The 17,823-nt window shown below is 42.7% G+C and overlaps 1 protein-coding gene across 8 annotated transcripts in view; it reads left to right on the forward strand.

Annotated features, from left to right (window-relative positions):
- The window catches only part of plch2a (phospholipase C, eta 2a), a 184,269-nt gene that overhangs the window by 109,713 nt on the left and 56,733 nt on the right, over nt 1-17,823 (forward strand). For all 8 annotated transcript variants that reach the window (XM_036946740.1, XM_036946741.1, XM_036946738.1 and 5 more), the window contains 3 exons: nt 5,610-5,756; nt 11,799-12,042; nt 13,286-13,415. In XM_036946740.1, the coding sequence (XP_036802635.1) occupies nt 5,610-5,756; nt 11,799-12,042; nt 13,286-13,415 (521 nt within the window). The remainder of the gene's footprint in view (nt 1-5,609; nt 5,757-11,798; nt 12,043-13,285; nt 13,416-17,823) is intronic.

Genomic DNA, 17,823 nt, shown 5'->3' on the forward strand with positions numbered 1-17,823 from the left:
TGCTATTTCAAAAATGATTAAATAAATGCACAAAACAATTTAGGCAACAGGGATGTTGATCCAGGTGGGATTGAATGTCTCTGCTCTAACCAAGAAGCTTGATCTTGACATCTTGCCACTTAGCTAGGAAGTTATCAAACCAAATGCATAGCTGGAGCCATGACCAGGATATCATTTATTTGACATCTTTGATTTCTTATAGTTATACTTAACTTGTACTTATAAGAAAGGGCATGGCACGCAGCATCTTTGAGCGGAGGTGCCCCCAACCCAAAAATGACAAATACATGTATATATATACATACGCCGGTATACTGTACAAACGGTATATCGCCCAAGTCTACTTTACAGTCCAATCTATTGACCCCAATTGCCCCCGCCTACGGCAGTAGAGAAATAATTGGGCATATTTCAAGTAGTCTATTCTCTTGTTCAGCCTATTGCTGGCATGTAAGGCTAACATTATTGTGCCACATACTGTAGCCTATATTATTAGCATAATTGTAGCTGTAGCAGTAGCAGTAGCAGTAGCTGTAGCAGTAGCTGTAGCTGTAACAGTAGCTGTAACAGTAGCTGTAGCTGTAACAGTAGCTGTAGCTGTAGCAGTAGCTGTAACAGTAGCTGTAGCAGTAGCTGTAACAGTAGCTGTAACAGTTGCTGTAGCAGTAGCTGTAGCAGTAGCTGTAGCAGTAGCTGTAGCAGTAGCTGGTAGAATTGCAATTTAAGTAAGTAGTGGTCTGGATTGGACTGACATTCTGCATTATCCCCTGGAGCAGGTATTCCCAAACTGTGGCAATGCCATCGAGGGTACGGCAAATAAAAATTTGATTAACATTTAAAAATATATATATATATAACTATAGAATCCTTTTTTATATACAGTGCCTTGCAAAAGTATTCGGCCCCCTTGAACGTTGCGACCTTTTGCCACATTTCAGGCTTCAAACATAAAGATATAAAACTGTATTTTTTTGTGAAGAATCAACAACAAGTGGGACACAATCATGAAGTGGAACGACATTTATTGGATATTTCAAACTTTTTTAACAAATCAAAAACTGAAAAATTGGGCGTGCAAAATTATTCAGCCCCCTTAAGTTAATACTTTGTAGCGCCACCTTTTGCTGCGATTACAGCTGTAAGTCGCTTGGGGTATGTCTCTATCAGTTTTGCACATCGAGAGACTGAATTTTTTTCCCATTCCTCCTTGCAAAACAGCTCGAGCTCAGTGAGGTTGGATGGAGAGCATTTGTGAACAGCAGTTTTCGGTTCTTTCCACAGATTCTCGATTGGATTCAGGTCTGGACTTTGACTTGGCCATTCTAACACCTGGATATGTTTATATTTGAACCATTCCATTGTAGATTTTGCTTTATGTTTTGGATCATTGTCTTGTAGGAAGACAAATCTCCGTCCCAGTCTCAGGTCTTTTGCAGACTCCATCAGGTTTTCTTCCAGAATGGTCCTGTATTTGGCTCCATTCATCTTCCCATCAATTTTAACCATCTTCCCTGTCCCTGCTGAAGAAAAGCAGGCCCAAACCATGATGCTGCCACCACCATGTTTGACAGTGGGGATGGTGTGTTCAGCTGTGTTGCTTTTACGCCAAACATAACGTTTTGCATTGTTGCCAAAAAGTTCAATTTTGGTTTCATCTGACCAGAGCACCTTCTTCCACATGTTTGGTGTGTCTCCCAGGTGGCTTGTGGCAAACTTTAAACAACACTTTTTATGGATATCTTTAAGAAATGGCTTTCTTCTTGCCACTCTTCCATAAAGGCCAGATTTGTGCAATATATGACTGATTGTTGTCCTATGGACAGAGTCTCCCACCTCAGCTGTAGATCTCTGCAGTTCATCCAGAGTGATCATGGGCCTCTTGGCTGCATCTCTGATCAGTCTTCTCCTTGTATGAGCTGAAAGTTTAGAGGGACGGCCAGGTCTTGGTAGATTTGCAGTGGTCTGATACTCTTTCCATTTCAATATTATCGCTTGCACAGTGCTCCTTGGGATGTTTAAAGCTTGGGAAATCTTTTTGTATCCAAATCCGGCTTTAAACTTCTTCACAACAGTATCTCGGACCTGCCTGGTGTGTTCCTTGTTCTTCATGATGCTCTCTGCGCTTTTAACGGACCTCTGAGACTATCACAGTGCAGGTGCATTTATACAGAGACTTGATTACACACAGGTGGATTGTATTTATCATCATTAGTCATTTAGGTCAACATTGGATCATTCAGAGATCCTCACTGAACTTCTGGAGAGAGTTTGCTGCACTGAAAGTAAAGGGGCTGAATAATTTTGCACGCCCAATTTTTCAGTTTTTGATTTGTTAAAAAAGTTTGAAATATCCAATAAATGTCGTTCCACTTCATGATTGTTTCCCACTTGTTGTTGATTCTTCACAAAAAAATACAGTTTTATATCTTTATGTTTGAAGCCTGAAATGTGGCAAAAGGTCGCAAAGTTCAAGGGGGCCGAATACTTTCGCAAGGCACTCTATTTTTTTCCTTCACATTTTCAAATAGTCCATTTATATTTTTCAGGTTTTTTTCTCGCTTGAGTAACCTTGTTTCACTGCCCCCCCCCAAAATTAAACTATCTAGTGTTCAGCGAAATAACAACACAATGTCAAATACAGGTAGCCCAGTCAAATAATTAACATCCAATCACATTAACCATTACTCTCTCACAGGAATTCCACTAACAGTCCATAAGTAGCTAAACGTAGCTGCTGCTCATGTTGGTATCTGTACTGTTGGCGCAAACGCCATGACAGGGAGACATAGTGTAGTGGTAATGCTTGCTCCCAATGCCACTTGGGTACACTGCAGCATCCACCGACAGGCTCTTGCTGCCAACCGAATGCCTGACAGCTTGAAAGACGTTTTGGACACTACAGTGAATATGGTTAACTTTGTTAAAGCAAAGCCCCTGAACACTTGTGTATTTTCTGCACTATGCAATAATATGGGGCAGCGACCATGTAACGCTTTTACAACATACAGAAGTGTGCTGGTTATCAAGGGGAAAAGTATTGACACATTTTTTTAAATTGAGAGACAAGCTTAAAGTTTTCTTTACTGACCAGGATTTTCACTTGTCTGACCGCTTGCATGATGACGAGTTTCTCACTGGCCTATCTGGGTGATGTATTTTCTCGCCTGAATGTTCTGAATCTAGGACTCTCTGTGCGGGACAAATTTGAGGCTATGATTAAGTAGTTGGAGCTCTTCTCTGTCTGGATTAACAAGGACAACACACAGGTCTTTCCATCATTGTATGTTTTTTTGTGTGCAAATGAACTCAAGCTTACGGACAATGTCAAATGTGAAGCACCTGAGTAAGTTTGGTGCACAATTACACATGTACTTTCCCGAAATGGATGACACAAGCAACTGGATTTGTTATCCCTTTCATGCCCTGCCTCCAGCCTCATCGAAATTGCAACAAGCGGATCTGTGAAAATTTAATTTAATCAGAAACCACTGTCAGATTTCTGAATAGGGCTGCGCTCAGAGTATCCTGCCTTGGCAAATCGAGCTGTTAAGACACTGAAGCCCTTTGCAACCACGTACCTATGTGAGTGTTAGATTCTCGGCCCTCACTAGCATGAAAACTAAATACAGGCACAGACTGTGTGGAAAAGGATGTAAGACTGAGAGCAAAAATGATTGATTATTATAATATTATTATTTGTGCCCTGGTCCTATAAGAGCTCTTTGTCACTTCATACGAGCCGGGTTGTGACAAAAACTCACACTCATTCTTATGTTTAATAAATGTATCATAATAGGCTTACAATGATTGCAAAAAACAACATTTGAGAGTGTGCTGAACTTGGTGCTAGAGGGGTAAGCAGCTGGAGGCTGAATGTTTGAAGGGGTACGGGACTAGGGGGTACAGCTGGAGGTTGAATATTTGAAGGGGTACGGGACTAGGGGGTACAGCTGGAGGTTGAATGTTTGAAGGGGTACAGGACTAGGGGGTACAGCTGGAGGTTGAATGTTTGAAGGGGTACGAGACTAGGGGGTACAGCTGGAGGTTGAATGTTTGAAGGGGTACGGGACTAGGGGGTACAGCTGGAGGTTGAATGTTTGAAGGGGTATGGAGCTGGAGGTTGAATGTTTGAAGGGGTAGGGGACTATAAAACGTTTGGGAACCACTGGCCTGGAGGAAATTGACACAGGCCGTTTGGGGTTCGGGACTGCATGGAATTAACCAGGGCCTCTGGGCCAATTCTCACTATTGACCAATGAAAGCCCAGGGAAGCCAAAACAATGGCAATCTATCTATCACTGGGATGTCTGTACTACTTTAGCCTAACATAGCAGCCGTAAAAGAAATGCCTGAGCGGAGTTCCCACCGGAACTTAGGTCAAAGATGGCTGTATTCCTGAATGCATCCGGTTGTTGGTAACTCCGCTAAGGGTGGTACTATGCACCACACTTAATGTTTAAGGAGATGTTTATGATAATAATCATAATGGTATTATATATTAGTCAAACATGATTCATTCATAGGATGTTATTGACACCTGACAGTTGAGAATCTGGCATTGGAGACTTCAGCCTTAGCCCAGGGTTGTGTAGGGCTAAACAGTGGCACTGTTCAAGCTAAATTAGGGATGCCATTACCTGGGCTATCTGTGGAAGAGCTGTCAAACTGAAACCAAAATAATGAACCTGAATGACCGAAATTATGCCCTAAATGTGGTAGCGATATTTTGGTGCCGCTCTGTTTTACCCATTTTCCTCTTGAGGTATGTTTGGTGCTGTGCGAGAAGTGGTCTCGTCTCAGCACCAGTGTTTAATAATCTCTTCTGTACAAACCAAATGGATTCGGGTAGCTAACAATAGCTAACCATTTTTCTTCTTCCACACTAACACAGTGTAAAATAGGTGTCTGGTTCAGGGGATAAAAATAAAAAAAAGAATGGAAATTGCTGGGCTCTGCCTTCTCCCCCTTTATCTTCCCTTCCCTCCCTCTCTCTGCCTCCCACTCTCTCTCTCTCTCCCTACCCCTCTCTCTTGCCCCCTCCCTCTCTCCATGTCCCCTTCTCTCCCTCTCCCTTCCTCTCTCCCTTCCTTTCCTCCTCTCCCTCTCCCCCCTTTCTCCCCCATTTCGCCCTCTCTCTACCCCCCCTCTTTGTCTCTCTCTCCACCCGTCTCTCCCCCTTATTCCCCCCTCTCTCCCCATTATCCCCCTCTCACTCTCTACCCCCTCTCCTCTCACTCTCACTCTCTCCCCCTCTCACTCTCTACCCCCTCTCCTCTCTCTCACTCTCTCCCCCTCTCACTCTCTACCCCCTCTCCTCTCACTCTCTCTCTCTCCCTCTAAGTAAAACACTGCATTGGATATGAAAGCCATATCCAATGCAGTATGTGGGAGCGCGACCTTGTGTGAGTAAATGGTAAATAAATGTTTATCTGCCTTGAGCTCCAGACTGAAATGAATGAATGAATTGGTGCTTGACAACAACACCTACTCTCACTCCAATGCAATACACACAGCCTCCCTCATTATCCCAGACATAATCACTTGAATACAAACACTCTCTCACTCTTACACTCACACTAACTTCATGCTTTCTGTGTTTCCCTCTCCAGTGGAGAAATGCATGAGCTCCATGCAGACAGGGACCCAGATGGTGAAGCTGCGCGGCGGCTCCAAGGGACTGGTGCGCTACTTCTACCTGGACCAACACAAGTCTTGCATCCGCTGGCGGCCTTCTCGCAAGAACGAGAAGGCCAAGAGTGAGTAGTTTTACTATTTTACTTCATTACTGAATGATTAGCTGACCTGCTTAGACCTGGAATTAACAGGAGTTAAGTCTTTGTAGCCACACAGTCTGTTTAATAGTCGAATTACAAAGCCAAGAGTGAGTCTCTTTAACTTTACGACTGAGTGACTGGCCCTCATCCAGTGTCTCACGTTTTGATTCCCTACTTCTGTATTAACCTGGATGTAACAGGAATTAAGGCCCAGATCCAATCAGATCAAGACTGGCCCTCATCCAGTGTCTCACATTTTGATTCCCTACTTCTGTATTAACCTGGATGTAACAGGAGTTAAGGCCCAGATCCAATCAGATCAAGACTGGCCCTCATCCAGTGTCTCACGTTTTGATTCCCTACTTCTGTATTAACCTGGATGTAACAGGAGTTAAGGCCCAGATCCAATCAGATCAAGACTGGCTCTCATCCAGTGTCTCACGTTTTGATTCCCTACTTCTGTATTAACCTGGATGTAACAGGAGTTAAGGCCCAGATCCAATCAGATCAAGCGTTAAGCCGGAGGTGTAACTGTGTTAGAGCTGTCAAATCGGTGAGTGGCTGCTTGTGTGGTCATTATCACGAAGCCACACCCATCCCACTCGCTTTAGGCTATATAAACATAATGACACTCGCGTTCAAAATCAATAAAAACATCATACGGATTTATATTGGCCTAATGTAACTTGGCACATCCAATGGAAATGTCGTTGATAGGTATAATGCTGGAAGCTCCAATGCAGTTACAACTCTGACACACCTCCGACATCGCCTAAATAAAAATGATGAAACTGATGTGCGGTTGTCGGTTATCGCGGGTTAAGGCAGAACTGATTGAATCTAGAATAGTATCTATAGCTCCACAATTAGATTCATAGTACATATTAGTACATATAACATGTTTGCGTGAATGTCCCTTTAGTCTGTCTTACATCAACAATCAGCACTTCCATCTCTCCCACTAAGCTTATTACCGTAGTCCCAAACAGGAATCATTGAGGATTCACCTCAAAATTGTTTGTGTAGAAACAAAATGGCCCCGTCTCACAGGAGGCACCAGGCTCAGTTTCCTGATGCTCGCTTCGTAGCCTCCAGCCCAGCTCCACCACCGCCATGGGAGTTAATAAGCTTCTTAAGTAGCCTCAATTATTCATCGGCTTTAATCTGCCAGACCAGCGTTGCTTGATTCAACACATTGAGCCAGGAAAGGCAGAACGCAGGGACCTCCAGAGAAACGAATGGAGCAGGAAAGGAAATTAGAATAAGAACCCCGGAATCTTCAATTTTGTCACATGGGATCGGATTGGGAGATACCCTAATGAACACAGTCTCAGGCTATGCGACGGAAAGCAAAATCAGCATTTCTTATTGGACAAGTCTATTGTGATGCATACGACCCTGCCTTGCCGGGGCAGTTTTGGTGGTGGGGAGTCGAGACAGCTGGGTGAGAAAGGTAGAGGTTGTTGTTGTTTTCATGCAGCAACAACAATCATGTCAACACTAAACTAAAAGACAGCAGGCCACATGACAGCACACTGACCCTACAGCAGCATATATATATTTTTTTTTTGAAAAACGGTTCTTGAGAGGCCCACGATCACATTCCCGGCCCCAGATAACTGTACACCTCTGCATTATTTATGAACAGGCCTTATTCAGGGATCCCTTCGTGCTTTTTTTCCCCTCTCCACCCGGGAGCACACAAGCACCATGCGCTGTTGTTATTCAGCGTGCCGGCTTCACCTTTGACATGTCGTCTTGTGTGTGTTGACAATCTCCAGTCAAATTGGTTTCAGGTTTCCATTCAACTGGGAGGCTTCTGTGTGACCTGAGATGCATACTGTACCTGTGTGCATGCATGTGTATAGAATTTTTCTGTATTTATTTTTCTATTTGAAAATATGAGGTACTGTACGTTTTTTAGATTGTATAGATCACTCCTCTCCTATAATGATGCTCTGTGTTTTTTAACAGAAATGCATCCACAAACATAATTGTATTAGTATATTAATAGATTCATCAATTACCATTATCTAAGTGAGTTTCATCGAGAAACTTTCTTAGACAATTCCTTTGATACAGCAGTAGCAATACAAGGATAAAACATCTACAGAAAAGACAGAAGTGCTTATGATGGAAGTGTTACGATATACAGTACCAGTCAATAGTTTGGCCACACCTACTCATTCAAGGGTTTTCCTTTATTTTTTACTATTTTCTACATTGTAGAATAATAGTGAAGACGTCAAAACTATGATATAACACACATGGAATCATGTAGTAACCAAAAAGGTGTTAAACAAATCAAGAAATATTTTATATTTTAGGCTCCACCCTTCACCTGGAATGCTTTTCCAACAGACTTGAAGGAGTTCCCACATATGCTGAGCACTTGTTGGCTGCTTTTCCAACTGTGGTCCAACTCATTCCAAACCATCTCAATTGGGTTGAGATTGGGGGATTGATCCAGCATTCCATCACTCTCCTTCTTCGTCAAATAGCCCTTACACAGCCTGGAGGTGTGTTGGGTCATTGTCCGGTTGAAAAACAAATTATAGCCCCAATAAGCGCAAACCAGATGGGATGGTGTATCTCTGCAGAATGCTGTGGTAGCCATGCTGTTAAGTGCGCCTTGAATTCTAAATAAATCACAGACAGTGCCAACAGCAAAGCACCCCTACACCATCACACCTCCTCCTTCATGCTTCACATTGGGAAACACACATGCGGAGAGCATCCATTCACCTACTCAGCATCTCAAAAGGACACAGCGTTTGGAACCAAAAATCTCAAATTTGGACACATCAGACCAAAAGACAGATTTCCACCGGTCTAATGTCCATTGCCCGTGTTTCTTGGCCCAGTCAAGTCTCTTTTTCTTGTTAGTGTCCTTTAGTAGTGGTTTCTTTGCAGCAATTTGACCATGACGGCCAGATTCACACATGTTGAGATGTGTCTCTTACTTGAACTCTGTGAAGTGAAGCATTTATTTGGGCTGCAATTTCTGAGGCTGGTAACTAATGAACTTATCCTCTGCAGAAGAGGTAACTCTGTGTCTTTCTTTCCTGTGGCGGTCCTCATGAGAGCCAGTTTCATCATAGCGCTTGATTATTTTTGCAATTGCACCTGACAAAACTTTAGAAGTTCTTGAAATGTTCCAGATTGACTGACCTTCATGTCTTCAAGTAATGATGTACTGTCATTTCTCATTGCTCATTTTAGCTGTTCTTTCCATGATATGAACTTGGTATTTTACCAAATATGGCTATCCTCTGTATACCACCCTTACCTTGTCACAACACAACTGATTGGCTCAAACACATTAAGAAAGAAAGAAATTCCACAAATTTACTTTTAACATGGCACATGGATGGAAATGCATTCCAGGTGACTACCTCATGAAGCTGGTTGAGAGAATGCCAACAGGAAGTATTTGTTAAGAAATTAACTGTGAGAAGTGTTAAAGCCCTTTTGGATTGATGATGAATGAAAACATTTTATGGTTCAAAGAAATTATGCAAAAGAGGTGACAAACAAGTCAGGCTGCTCAGCTGATTGGTTGGCATACTGTAAATTGAGAAATGTTTTGACTAAACTTAAGAAAAATAAGAAACTATATTATCAAACCAAGATAAATGACATAAAACACAGTGGGAAAATAGTTTTGAGTACCTTCAATTATTTAATGGGCAGAAAACCCAATTCATCTCCATCGTTCATTGAAGATGATGGGTCATTTATAACAAAACCTTTCGATATTGCCAATTTATTTCAATGACTATTTCACTAGTAGTGGAAAAACTAGGAAGTGAAATGACAACATTGAACAGGGAGTGAATCATCATATTTTTGTATAAAGCATAATGAAAGAGAAGGACTGCTGTTTTGAATTTGGTCAAGTTAGTGTGGGAGAGGTTGAAAAACTTTTAATCAATAAATGATAAGAATGATAAGCCACCAGGTACAGACAACCTTGATGTCTCTATTTGGTTAGTTCGGGGTGTGATTTGGGTGGGCATTCTAGTTTTTCTATTTCTTTGTTGGCATGGTATAGTTCCCAATCAGAGGCAGCTGTCTATCGTTGTCTCTGATAGGGGATCATACTTAGACAGCCTTTTCCCCACCTTTAGTTTGTGGGATCTTGTTTTTGTGTAGTGCCTGTGAGCACTCCAGTCGTTACGTCTCGTTTGCTGTTTATTGTTTTTGTTGGTGAGTTTCATTTATATAAACATGCCCCCCCCCCCCCAAAGGAGTGTGGGTGTCCACAGGCATGGAAGGAAGCCAAAGTAATTTCACACCCTAAAAATCCTAAAACACCCTTTGCTGGCTCTAACAGCCGCCCAATCCGTTTTGCTGCCTGCTCTTAGTAAACTGATGGAGAGAATTGACCAAATACAATACTATTTTTCTGAGAACAAATTAACTACGGACTTTCAACATGCATATAGAGAAGGGCACTCAACTTGTACTGCACTGCCTCAGATGACAGATGATTTGTTAAAATAAATTGATAAAAGATGATAGTTGGGGCTGTATTAGATTTCAGTGCAGCCCTTGATGTTATTGATCATACATTGTTATTGAAGAAGCTCACTCCCTTCCATCTCCAAGTACTCAAGCAAAATGTTTTTTTGTGGACTCCAGGATGAATAGCTGCAAAAGCTAATGGGGATCCAAATAAACACATAAACCATCAAAGCGTATTGGCTGGACCTCCTCCAAGCATTAATCAAAGGCACAAAGGCTTTTGAACTAACTGTATGGGAATGGATTGTTTTGCTCAGGTTGGATGGCCTCTAGGTTATCAAGTTGTTATTTTCATGGGAATTATGCACGTTCAACAGCTCCACGACCCAAGGGGCTGGTATATAAAATAATGACATAGAAAGAGCTCAACCTCAAAACCAGCCAGAATATATTTTATTAGCTCCCAAATTAGGTGATCATCCCAAAAGGTTACTGAGTCAATCTTCCCGAAAACAGGCCAACATGATAGCATACACTTCTGACCTTTTCTGTCTCAGAACATTGAGTGGGCTTCAGGTAAACTCAAAATGGCCACCACATACAGTTGAATTCGGAAGTTTACATACGCTTAGGTTAGAGTCATTAAAACTCGTTTTTCAACCACTCCACAAATGTCTTGGAGTGGCCATCATAAGTCCTGACCTCAATTCAATAGAAAATTTGTGGGCAGAACTGAAAAAGCATGTGCGGGCAAAAACGTTTGACCCAAGTTAAACAATTTAAAGGCAATACTACCAAATACTAATTGAGTGTATGTGAACTTCTGACCCACTGGGAATGTGATGAAAGAAATAAAAGCTGAAATAAATAATTCTCTCTTCTATTATTCTGACATTTCACATTCTTAAAATAAAGTGGTGATCCTAACTGACCTAAGACAGGGAATTTTTACTAGGATTAAATGTCAGGAATTGTGAACAGCATGCTAATTCTGTGCCCGGTAGAGTTTTTTTGTGTGTGTTTTTTCTGTATCATATTGCCTAGGCTTCGTAATTCAGACTTCGAAGTTAAGTTTCCATCTCTCCCTGTGCCTCAACAATTTAGCCGCCGCTGTCGTTTCAGCCTCGTTATACGTCAGACGGGGGGGAAATAAATCCCATCCCGCCCAATGGAATAAACTCAATATGAATATGAGGGTTATAAATGGATTTGCTTCATCGAGTGACTTTTCCTGATTCTTTATTAAGTTTTAATGGTCTACATTGGAAGTGCCTCAGGTTTCCCTTGAATAGTTCCTCTTTTAACATGTGGATTTTTCACGCTACTGAGCTGGGCTAAATGAAATGGACCTGGTTATGCATTTTTTAGGTGATGAAAAGGGCCATTTTTGGAAGGGAAATAACTAAGCCAAAACAGTATGGTTCGGGTTGGCATGATGGTGTGAAAAGGGTCATGTAAGGTCCCAAATTCACCGTCAACACTCAGCTTTTCAGAGTGATGGTGAACTAACCTTTATTTCCTATCTCTCTCCCTCCCTCTCGCCCTCGCTCTATCCAGTCTCCATCGACTCCATCCGAGAGGTGTGCGAGGGTAAGCAGTCTGAGATCTTCCAGCGCTACTCTGAGGGCAGCTTCGACCCCAACTGCTGTTTCAGCCTGTATTATGGCGAGCGCTTGGAGTCCCTGGATCTAGTGTCCAGCACAGGCGAGGAGGCGCGTACCTGGATCACCGGCCTCAAGTACCTGGTGGCGGGCATCAGCGACGAGGACAGCCTGGCCAAGAGGCAACGCACCCGTGATCAATATCCTTACCGGGGCAATGGGCATGTTAGGCTGTCTCTGGGAATGGGTTTAGTAACTGGACAGCCGGGTCTCATTCATTAGTGCACACTAGCAAAATGTTTTGCATTAGCATTTGTAATTGGACAGGTTTAGCTAGTTTTCTTCCGTTGCCTAATAAATAGGACCCACAGGTCAATGACATTTCTATTCAGTCAGTGCAGGTCAGGAGAAGAATTGAAATACCATTTTTGGTGAGGACTTTTCAATACTTGGTTAAGATGATTCTGAGTGTGGATAAGTAATAACGCAGACTGACACACACACTCACACACACGCAGACTGACACGCACACTGACGTTCCTTCTCTCTCCCCACACGCAGACTGACACGCACACTGACGTTCCTTCTCTCTCCCCACACGCAGACTGACACGCACACTGAAGTTCCTTCTCTCTCCCCACACGCAGACTGACACGCACACTGACGTTCCTTCTCTCTCCCCACATGCAGACTGACACACACACTGAAGTTCCTTCTCTCTCCCCACACGCAGACTGACACGCACACTGACGTTCCTTCTCTCTCCCCACATGCAGACTGACACACACACTGAAGTTCCTTCTCTCTCCCCACACGCAGACTGACACGCACACTGACGTTCCTTCTCTCTCCCCACATGCAGACTGACACACACACTGAAGTTCCTTCTCTCTCCCCACACGCAGACTGACACGCACACTGACGTTCCTTCTCTCTCCCCACATGCAGACTGACACACACACTGAAGTTCCTTCTCTCTCCCCACACACATACTGACACACACACAGTCTTCCGTGCTGGCATGTCAGCAAGGCTGATGTGCTGATAAAAGAAGGGCAGGTGAAGGCTGCCGGAGGCACCTATCACATCCTCTCGATCAGAGACGCACACAGACGGTTTGCGCTAAAATTAGACTCGGCTGCTGAGAGTGAGAGCTGTGTGAGAGATCAAAAGGTTTTGCTTGTTTCAGAACGGTTTGGGGTCTGAACCGCAATTCAGCTTAGGGCTACCTTCTCTAAATATTCTGAACCACCCTAGCTGTCAACTATTTGTTGCAGATTATACTTTATTAATTGATTTATCAATCAATAAATCAATCAATCAATGTGAACACCTGTGGATAGTTAATAGAACACCAAGACTGCGTTTAAACAGGCAAGTACCCGTGTCTGTGTTTGTGCTTACATGTGTGTTATCCATCCTCAACACCTGCTTGATTGGTACGTGGCTGAAGCAGACATTTGCGGAGGCGGATAAGAACGGCGATGGCAGCCTGAGCATCAGCGAGGTCCTGCAGCTCCTCCACAAACTCAACGTCAACCTACCCCGCCAGAAAGTCAAGCAGATGTTCAAGGTACACTACAGTCGTAGTTTTATGTTAATAATAATAATGGAGCTTTAATAGCACTGAATTACAAAGATCATCTCAAAATGAGAGGGAGAGAAGTGTTATCAGTGACAACAGGGCTGCTTAGTGGCCTTTTTTTTTTACCAATTTGTGTGTGTCTCATTGGTTTGTTGTGGTAGGGATGCACTACTCTCTAAATAATGAGCAGTCAAACAATCTTACAGACAAGTCTGTCAATGGAGTTGGTCCCAAATGGCACCCTATTTCATCTATAAGTCTTTGCTAGGTAAAGCCCTGCCTTATCTCAGCTCACTGGTCACCCTAGCAACACGCGCCCCTGGCACACGCTCCAGTGGGTATATTGCACTGGTCATACCCAAAGCCAATACTTCCTTTGGCAGCCTTTCCTTCCAGTTCTCTGCTGCCAATGACTGGAACGAACTGCAAAAGCTGGAGTCTTATATCTCCCTCACTAGTTTTAAGCATCAGCTGTCTGAGCAGATTACTGACCACTGTACCTGTACACAGCCAATCTGTAAATAGCACACCCAACTACCTCATCCCCATATTATTACTTTCCCTCTTGCTCTTTTTCACCCCAGTATCTCTACTTGCACATCATCATCTGCTCATCTATCACTCCAGTATTAATGCTAAATTGTAATTATTTTGCCTCTATGGCCTATTTATTGCCTACCTCCCTACTCTTCTACATTTGCACACACTGTACATTCTATTTTCTTTTGTGTTATTGACTGTATGTTTGTTTATGTGTAACTCTGTGTTGTTGTTTTTGCCGCACTGCTTTGCTTTATCTTGGCCAGGTTGCAGTTGTAAATGAGAAATTGTTCTCAACTGGCCTACCTGGTTAAATAAAGGTGAAATGAAACATTTTAAAAAATATATAGTGCACTACTTTTCACCAGAGCCCTAAGCACTACATAGGGAATAGGGTGCCAATCAGGACGCGAACAATGTCAACAGATTTTTTTATTTTATTTAACTAGGCAAGTCAGTTAAGAACAAATTCTTATTTACAATGACGGCCTACCCCGGCCAAACCCGGATGACGCAGGGCCAATTGTGTGCCGCCCCGATCAAAGCAATTGATTCTACACACGTAGATTCAATCAAAACAATTGAGGGCTTGTAAGTAAGCATTTCACTGTAAGGTCTACAGCTGTTGTATTCGGCGCATGTGACAAATACAATTTGACTTGATTTTGTGGATATTTTGAAACAGTAAGTACAAAACCAGAGATGCACTTTCATTTCTGAGATAATATTTAGTGAGTCTTTATCTTATGAAAGAAGACGGCCCCTTTGTTTCCAATATGCTTCATTAATTGAAACCATAACGCCTAAGCAAACGACAATTACCTTTGATTTTTTAGATATCTCGGCTCAGTTTGTGTGTGAATGCCTATTCTCCCTGTATGGTTTAGAAATGACGAGGCGCTTTTTCTAAATGACCCAGTCATGGTGAATAGAAAGGGCTGTGGCTTTCACGGCTTTCACGTCTTGATTACTTCACAACTTTAAATTGAGTTCATTCACCAACTTCAGTCAAGAATGTCGCAAAAGTACGCATTCACACTTGACCTTTTCCAAACCCATTTCGAATTACTCACTCAGTGGTAATGGGGATGTGTCATCATGATGGTTGTGACATTTCAGACAGATTTGTCACAGGAAACTGTATTACAGGAAAGGCAATTGTGTTGTTCCAGTCACAATTTCAGTCACTTTTTAAATTTGTTTTATTATTTAATTTTTCTCCCTTTTTCTCCCCAATTTCATGGTATTCAATTGGTAGTTACAGTCTTGTCCCATTGCTGCAACCCCCGTACGGACTCGCTAGAGGCTAAGGTCGAGAGCTGTAGGTCCTTCGAGACACGATCCAGCCAAGCTGCACTGCTTCTTGACACAGTCCCCACTTAACCCGGAAGCCAGCCGTTTCCTCCGCCAGGTGTTGGAGGAAACACCGTACACCTGGCGACCGTGTCAGCGTGCATGCGCCCGGTCCACCACAGGAGTCGCTAGAGCACGATGGGACAAGGCCAAACCCTCCCCTAACCCGGACAAAGCTGTGCCCGTGGGTTCCCAGGTCGTGGCCGGCTGAATTTTAAATTGAGATGTTGTCACTGGCCTACACACAATACTCTATAATATCAAAGTGGATTTTTTTTTTACAAAAAATGAAAAGCTGGCATGTCTTGAGTCAAGAATTCAACCCCTTTCTTATGGCAAGTCTCTAAATAAGTTCAGTAGTAAATAATAGTGTTTAACATGATTTTTGAATGACTACCTCATCTCTGTACCCCATCCATACAATTATCTCTAAGGTCCCCCAGTCGAGCAGTGAATTTCAAACACAGGTTTTCCAATACAACACAAAAAGGGCACCTAGGTGTAGGTGGGTGAATTTTTTTTTCTCTATTTAACCTTTATTTAACTAGGCAATCAGTTAAGAACACATTATTATTTACAATGACATAGTAAAGTCCTGAACCGGTTCCAACCCCCCAAAAGTACTGGTATATATCGTTCCTTTCTGTTCCTTTTTTTAACCAGTGAAGTCAAGTTTTTTAGATTTGGCTAAGTCAATTACTTCACCAATCAGTGCGGATAGAGCAGGCAAGCTATTTGTTTACATGCGTGGTGGACAGACAAGTGTAGCCTATGGCACAAGTGAAAATTTGCAGCTAGGGAAAGAGTGAGAGAGGCTTGAAGCACTGGGCATCTTGTTATGACATGCATTATATGAATTAGTTCCACAGAATTATACCTAGGAGGAGTGGCTTCTATGGAGGAACGTTTAAATATCCTTTGAGCTAGCTAGCGAACAAGCTTGAGCTAGCTAGCGAACAAGCTTGAGCTAGCTAGCGAACAAGCTTGAGCTAGCTAGCGAACAAGCTTGAGCTAGCTAGCGAACAAGCTTGAGCTAGCTAGCGAACAAGCTTGTGTGTGCAGAGTGGCACCGGAATTAAAAACACGTCTTACCTTTTTGTAGTTAATAAATCCAACGTGAAACATGATAACTATGCTTATAGTATTATAAACGCAACATGCAACAATTTCAAAGATTTTACTGAGTTACAGTTCATCTAAGGAAATCAGTCAATTTAAATAAATAAATTAGGCCATAATCTATGGATTCCACATGACTTGTACTACAGATATGCATCTGTTGGTCACAGATACCTTAAAAATCTGGTGTGACCACAATTTGCCTCATGCAGCCCAACACATCTCCTTCGCATAGAGTTAATCAGGCTGTTGATTGTGGCCTGTGGAATGTTGTCCCATTCAATGGCTGTGCAAAGTTGCTGAATATTGGCAGGAACTGGTACACTTTGTCATACACGTTGGCCCAGAGCATCCCAAACGTGCTCATTTGGTGACATGTCTGGTGAGTATGCAGGCCATGGAAGAACTGGGACATTTTCAGCTCCCAGGAATTGTGTACAGATCCTTGTGACATGGGGCCATGCATTATCATACTGAAACATGAGGTGATGGCGGCAGATGAATGGCACGTTAATGGGCCTCAGGATCTCGTCATGGTATCTCTGTGCATTCAAATGGCCATCGATAAAATGCAATTGTTCTATGTCTGTAGCTTATGCCTGCCCATACCATAACCCCACCGCCACCATGGGGCACTCTGTTTACAACATTGACATCAGCAAACTGCTCGCCCACACATCGCCATACACGTGGTCTCCGGTTGCGAGGCCGGTTTGGATGTAGTGCCATATTCTCTAAAACGATGTTGGAGTCAGCTTATGGTAGAGAAATTAGCATTAAATTGTCTGGCAATTGCTCTGGTTGACATTCTTTCAGTCAACATGACAATTTTACACTCCCTCAAAACACACTTGTTGTGTGTCAAAACGGCTAATTTTGGAGTGGCCTTTTATTGTCCCCAGCACAATGTGTACCTGTGTAATGATCATGCTGTTTAATTAGCTTCTTGATATGCCACACCTGTAAGGTGGATAGATTATCTTGGCAAAGGATAAATTCTCACAAACAGGGATTGAAACATATTTTTACAAAACATTTTAGAGAAATAGGATTTTTGTGCGTATGTATTTGTTTTAATCTCATGAAACATTGGACCAACACTTTACATGTTGTGTTTATATTTTTGTTCAGTGTAGCATTGAAAAAGTTCATCCATTCTTCTCTAGCTAATTAAAAACTCTCTCTATCTTCTGAATCAAGCTTGTAATGTCAGTACAGTAGCCTGTGCTATGGAGGGGCAGGTAGCCTAAACACGCACAGGCAAAGATTTTCAGCTTGCAGGCAGACACTGGAAGTTTCTGAGTGACAGAGTGAGGGCTTTGCATAGGAGCTTTGTTGCATTTTGTCCGTCGGACTGCCAGATGGTGAAGCGTGATGAGTCCAA

This window comes from Oncorhynchus mykiss, chromosome 16, assembly GCF_013265735.2.
Source record: "Oncorhynchus mykiss isolate Arlee chromosome 16, USDA_OmykA_1.1, whole genome shotgun sequence".
NCBI lineage: Eukaryota > Metazoa > Chordata > Actinopteri > Salmoniformes > Salmonidae > Oncorhynchus > Oncorhynchus mykiss.